The sequence below is a fragment of the Pygocentrus nattereri genome, chromosome 29, assembly GCF_015220715.1.
Source record: "Pygocentrus nattereri isolate fPygNat1 chromosome 29, fPygNat1.pri, whole genome shotgun sequence".
NCBI classification, from domain to species: domain Eukaryota; kingdom Metazoa; phylum Chordata; class Actinopteri; order Characiformes; family Serrasalmidae; genus Pygocentrus; species Pygocentrus nattereri.
Genome location: NC_051239.1, coordinates 11,903,428 through 11,910,213, shown reverse-complemented (window position 1 = coordinate 11,910,213; position 6,786 = coordinate 11,903,428). Strand labels below are relative to the sequence as shown.

The window sequence follows — 6,786 nt, the reverse complement described above, 5'->3', positions numbered from 1 at the left end:
GAACTCGTCGGAGAAGATGCTGCCTCTGAGCGACATCTACAAGTTCATCATGGAACGCTTCCCGTACTACCGTGAGAACACGCAGCGCTGGCAGAACTCCCTCCGCCACAACCTGTCCTTCAACGACTGCTTCATCAAGATCCCTCGACGACCCGACCAGCCCGGCAAGGGCAGCTTCTGGGCGCTGCACCCGGACTGCGGTGACATGTTTGAAAATGGAAGCTTTCTGCGGCGCCGAAAGCGCTTCAAGGTTCTGCGGCCCGAGCACAAGCCTGCCCTGCACCCGTATCACCCACATCACCATGCCCAGCAGCACCCTCCGCATCACCACCACGCACATCACCCTAGCAAGCTGGCCGCAGCTCATCCGGATTACTTAGGTGCCATGGGACGACTCTCCTCGCACTTCCAAAGCTACGCCCACGCTGGGGGCTTCAAGCACCCCTTTGCCATTGAGAGCTTGATTGGCCGAGACTACAAGGGTGTGATGCCCATCGCCTCCGTCATGCATCATTTGGGCTACCCGGTACCTGCCCCTGCGCTGGGGGGTGTAGTCAACCCTGTGTGGCCCCACGTAGGGGTTCTGGCTGAGCCGCCGCCCATCCCACACGAGTACCCTTCCTTCGGGGTGGCCGTCAAGGGGCTCTACCACCATCCTGGTGGCCCCAACATGCCCGCCGTCCCTGTGCCCATCAAACCAACCCCAACACTGGCCTCTATGCCCGCTCTGACTGGTCTGTCCCGGATGGACAGGGAAGCGACAGATCTGACAGAAGACAAGAGTGGAGCTCTGCATGCTGCGCTGCTGTAGATTTGAAGTGGCATAGATGTGTGGAGGTACTAGGGGTGATAAAATGCATCGCAGTGCTTTGATTTGAAGGTGATGATTTAACTGTGTCAGTTTTGGAATCTTTGGGCAAAATAAAAGTCTCTGGCTATTTTTCAATGTAAACATCCAAGATAAAAAGCTTAGTGATCTTTTATCATGTAAATTAATTCCTACATTTGCATTTTTGGTGTATTTTCAAAAATGAACCAAACCGCAAGAATTAAATCTAACTATAGTCGGAGGTTTACGCCCCTAGTACTGCTTCGGACAGCGACTGCCGCTTCAGGGCTCTGATAAAGATCCTGCAGAGTCTAATATTTACTCTCTTGGTCAGTAGGGAAAGGCAGTGAGAGTGGACACTTGGACACCTCTTAAGGTACTGCAAACTGTGTTGTATTAATTTCTTAATGGGTTTCCCAGACAGGGATTAATCCTAGGTACCACTCGTTGTACTGTATATATCTTATAGTTTATATATCTGCTATCACTTAAGAACTCTGTTAAGCGTCCTGGAGGGTGTAACATTTATCCGGGTCAGTAAAGAATGGCAACATGAACACCTCTTTCAGGGGAATTCCTCCGACTTTTATGTTTCTGCATATTAAAATTGTTCAGCTATATAAAAGTAAGTCATTCTGAGTGGTTTGATGTGAAACGTTCTATTATAAAGAAACCTACAGAGTGAGAATCGTTTACAGTGGTGGTGATAGGAACCAGACGTCCAAAGCATTTATCACCTCCAAAGGAAGTTATTACATAAAATGGGTAGAAATATTCTGCATGAAGACGTTTTATTTTATAATAGTTCTGAGATAAGATTTTGGCCTAAAACATTGAAAGGCAAAATATTCTTTTTTATCACATACAAAAACTCACATATAGGTTCTCCGGTTGTTCTGAACAGTAAATAAAATGGCTATATTTGTGTTTCAGGCATGGTGACCCCTGGCTCCTATCACCAGCACTGTAAAGAGGTTTTTCTACACCGTATCATTTCACATCAAAACACCCCGATTGGCTTTATTTACACCTCAACCACTGAATTATGTAGAGATTTTTTTAAATGGTGGAGTTGCCGTTTATGGTCTTTCAAACTATTTCGTATTTATTTCTTATATAGGGTTGGTTTCCCAGACAGGACTTAAAGCTAGTCTTGGACTACATTTGCTTTTCAATGTAGAAACACCTTTCAGAATGCTGTGTAGTCCAGGACCGTCCAGGAAACTGACCCATAGTGTATAGATCTTCTGCCACTTATTTATTATGACAGTTCTCTGCCAGATCTCAAGCAGGTACAAAATGTATCCCAACAATCACACTTAAACTTATTTATTGCTGTTTTTTCTTTTGAGTCTTTTATAATGTTTGATGCTTGAGACGGGCCATCGTGTAACTCTATGACTGATACTGAACTGAACTTTCACTGTATGGAAGGTTTCTGTTTGCTGTAAATTGGAGAGATTGTGTAAAGTCAGTATTGGGAAAACGTGTAAATATTACGGCGTGCCTCGCATGCATGCTTGCCTTTGTAAAGACTGTTCTGGAATGCACTACGTTAGGAAGAAATAATGTCATGAAATGAGCCCAAAGTCAAAATGTGCATCATTTTTATTCAAACAAATGTAAATGGTAAAATATTATATCTTTAGAAATGCTAACTGTTATGATCTGCTACAAAAATGTGAATACTATTTTAATGTGATATTTACTAACCTTGAATATGATTTTTACCCAACAAACAGCCTTAATTCCACATCATCTAATAGCCTAGTATAACATATTGAATGATTTATCATGCTGAAAATCAAGACTTCTCTGTGATGATTCATGTTCTATGATGCTCTTAAATTATTTATAATGAGACATTTTGTAAAATAAATATAATTTGATTTAAGGAATTATTTGAATGAATGGATTTTTCTGAATTAAAGGCAATTATTTTTGATCTCTCTTTGCACTAAGACACAGTCGTGTCTTATCTGCGTAGGTCATGTTTTTGTGGAATATACAAAAATATATATATATTGTTGTCAGATCAAAACCTTGTATCTCCATTTTTGTCAATTTTCAGTTTATGACATGTTTTGAAAATGCATGTTGGCCTTTATATATATATATAATTTAGCATTCATTTAATTATTCCGAAATAAAACAGTAATATTCAGATTCATACAAATAACCTTTGTGTGAAATGCAGTGATTTTATACATAGTGCTTCATTGTTGTAAGTCAGGTGTGCTGAAATTGAACAATATCCCTTTGATGGTTAGAGACATCGAGAAACCTGGAGCCACACTTCGGGCTACTTCATAATGTACCAACCACGTTTTTCAAAATAAGACATTTTGTGACTTTTTATTGTATTTAGGTTTATTTGCACCTATTTTAATGACATATGACTGCTGAGATAAGTGGTGCTTAGGTGCTTAAGACAATGTACAGTATGCACAGTAATGTGTCATATTAATTATATTTCACTTACAGAAATGACATAGACCTGTATAAAAGTGAACATGTACAGAAAATATTTCAGACATTCATTCTTTCACATGAAAACAGATTAGGCAGATAAGCATTTGCTTGAGAGCTATATTTTATTTTAATATTCAGAGAACATTTTGGTTTTGTCATAATTTACCCCAAACGTTACAGATTCAAATACAACTTGAAAACACCTTATTCATCTCAAGCTGTATGAACAGTAGCATTAGAACTGCCCAAAGGAGCACAAACAACTGCCTTGCTATTATCTCTGTTTAATAACAGTAAAATACCTGTTGCTTCAGGCAGTAATTCTGTTGTTTTTATTTATAAGGTGATCAAGCTTAAATACCCATCATGACACTCACGCTTACTAGCAGCCACAGATATATCAACCCTATAAGCTCATTGTGGTACAAATGAAGAATAAAGCCTTAAATAAAATAAAGATAAAGATTTATTCTCTTTGCTTTTCTGTCATTGAGATTTCGATAAGCGGACACTCGTTATAGTGACAGAGAAACACACTTGTGTGGTTTTAAAAAGTTATACTGTATTTCGCCAAGGGGCGGCACGGGGGTGCGGTGGGTAGCACTGTTGCCTCACAGCAAGGAGGGCCTGGGTTCGAGTCCCTGGCCGGGTGACCAGGGTCCTCTCTGTGTGGAGTTTGCATGTTCTCCCTGTGTCTGCGTGGGTTCTCCTCCCACAGTCCAAAGACATGCAGTCAGGTCAGTTGGACATGCTAAATTGCCCCTAGTTGTGAGTGACTGTCTGTGTCTGTCTGTCTGTCTGTCTGTCTGCCCTGCAATGGACTGGCGACCTGTCCAGGGTGTATCCTGCCTTCCGCCCAATGACTGCTGGGATAGGCTCCAGCACCCCCCCCGCCCTGCGACCCTGACGGAGAAGCGGCTTGGAAAATGGATGGATGGATGTATTTCTCCAGAGAATCTTCCAGAAGGGCTGTGCGCTAGTCCCAGAACGTAGTATGTAGGCCACATCATTTAAAATCAATAAAGCTTTACTAATTTAACACACACTTTTGCTAAAAACTTAAATGAAAAGACGGGTTCATCATTTGTATGATACAATCAAGGATTTGCAACTGTTAGCTTGTAAACTAATCGCAGTGCTAAGTTTTATTAGGCTACGCAAACATGTTAACGGCTAGTTAGCCATCAGATCAGCTCATTTCTCATTCAACGGCTGACTAGTCAGCTAACTAGCCAGCACTGTTGTGTTTCTCACTACGGCCCAGCTTTAATCCAACTGTCTACCTCAGGACTTTTACTTTAGACCTCGGTTTTGTTGTTTAGCCCAATGTTTCACAATTTCATTTCACTTTTACTTTTGCTAAACTAGCATCTATGGTGTGCTCTCCATTTAGCCAGCAAGTTTAACCCCTCACTGTGTGATTTCAGTTTGTACTCACTGTGTGTGGAGGAGAGAGCAGTGGTAGGAATTATGTTCATGTCATGTACATACATGTGTCCTCTCTTTTTATAGGAAAATAGGAAAATTTTGTGCCTTTTGACAAGTAAGAAAAAAGAAGTCCTTTCTCCTTTACAAAGTAGATGTTGTAGGAGACGTAGGAGAGGTTTAAAGGGGAACTCCACTGATTTTTCAAAATGCCAACAGAACTCATTGTCGTGGAGAACAATAAACAAAGTCATTCAGAGCGGTTTGATGTAAACTGGTTTACTGTGGAGAAACTTAAAGACTCGGATTTACAGTGGCGGTGATAGGAACCAGGGGTCACCATGTCTACAACTCAAATATATATTCATTTTCTTTGCTTTCCCAAAGGATCAGTGGACGTACAGCTGCCTTCTGAGTTTTTATCTCTAATGTCAGTAATGGCACAACAGTGAAAAAATCTCTTTGGATACTACTTTGCCTCAGAACTGTCTCGCTACCAAAATATACAAAAAAATTTCAGGCCCAAACCTCACTGCAAAACTATCATAAACCAGTGCCCCAGGCGTCAATCAGCATATTCATAACCATGAAATGTAATAGCTTTTATGTGAGGAAGCTTTCAGAGGTGTTAAATACTGCAGATGACTGGTTCTTCTCACCACCACTGTGAACACTTCTGACTCGGTACGTTTCTCTAGAACGCAGGATTTCCAGCCACTCTGAATGACTCTAAACCACTTAAGACAGATGTTATTCCCTTTTGAGGTTGAGGTTAGGTTTGCAGTGCAGACCTTGCACCATTTAGCCACAGTTAGCCCCAGTTCAGTGGTGAACCCCCAGGAAGATCACAAGGCTGCTTTGTGAGTGTTAGCTAGTCGCTAACTGCTTGCGAGGACGCAGGACGCCAAGCTAGCGCACCCTCATGACTTCAAAAGCAGCCGTTTGATAAAGTCGTTTTGTCTCGTTCGTCTTGACATAATTTCACCTTTGAAGTCCACAAGCTGGTCCTCTTCAGAACACAAAAGCTGCCAGTCTGGAGGCCATTGAGAGTGTGACTGTTTAGCATGGCAAAGGCACACTCATACACCTACACGCACACCCTCACACACACACTCACACCAGGAGTGTACCCAACCTGCCCCCTGAACAAATAATTTAGATGCACAAGTGGCCGAGTGAGGTGAAAACTACACCCACGGTGGCAGTCTTAGTCAATATTGATGAGGATAAACCTGCCCTCTCTCTCTCTCTCTCTCTCTCTCTCTCTCTCTCTCTCTCTCTCTCTCTCTCTGTCTCTTTTTGCTTTTTCTTTCAAACTTAATAAACTTAGTTCAACTTATGTCCTTTTATATGTACTCCTATCGCTGGGTTAGCACTGTAAAATATATCCGTTTTTTTACAGGTTTTTCTACCGTATAACTTAGACAGAACGTTTCTGCTTCTGCATTTCATGGTAACTTTTCTGTGTTTGCTGGGTTCTCTCTGAGAGATAGAGTACTTAGCTGCTTTTTCACCATGAATTCAAATGTGTTGTTAATAACATTGTAACTGTATGATGATGTTAGGTATAGTCATAGTCATAGTGCTTTATTAACCATCTGTTGTTGGCTACAGCCAACATTACAAGAATTAACACTTTAACAATTAACACCAGGTCTCACTACATCTTAAGGCCTATTTGTGCTGGACAAGATCCGTGATTTTAATCCAGTACAAATCTGCCACTTCTGTACTTTTTACAAGACTGCTAAGTAATGCCCTCCTTCCCTTCTCTACCCCGCTATTACCCTTTGGCCTCCTTTAAGGCCTGACTATGTTTGTTCTATGTACCACATTATTTGTAAGTCGCTTTGGATAAAAGCGTCTGCTAAATGTAATGTAATGTAATGTAATGTAATGTAATGTAATGATTTTGGAGTGACTTACCTTCTACAATTCGCCAAACTCAGAGGCCCTTAGTAACAGTAGTCCTGCTTGAATTGACATTCAGTAACGCAATAATAAACCAGGTAATAGGAAATGGACGAGGCTGAAGCTTCCTATTCGCCATCTTGTTGTTC

At 41.3% G+C, this 6,786-nt stretch overlaps 1 protein-coding gene across 1 annotated transcript in view; it reads left to right on the top strand.

Annotated features, from left to right (window-relative positions):
• Positions 1-2,686, top strand: part of foxb2 (forkhead box B2) — a 3,003-nt gene extending 317 nt beyond the window's left edge. The window contains exon 1 of the mRNA XM_037536252.1: positions 1-2,686. This exon is cut by the window's left edge and continues 317 nt beyond it. Within this exon, the coding sequence (XP_037392149.1) occupies positions 1-811 (811 nt within the window). The 3' untranslated portion in view covers positions 812-2,686.
• Positions 2,687-6,786: the final 4,100 nt, after the last annotated feature.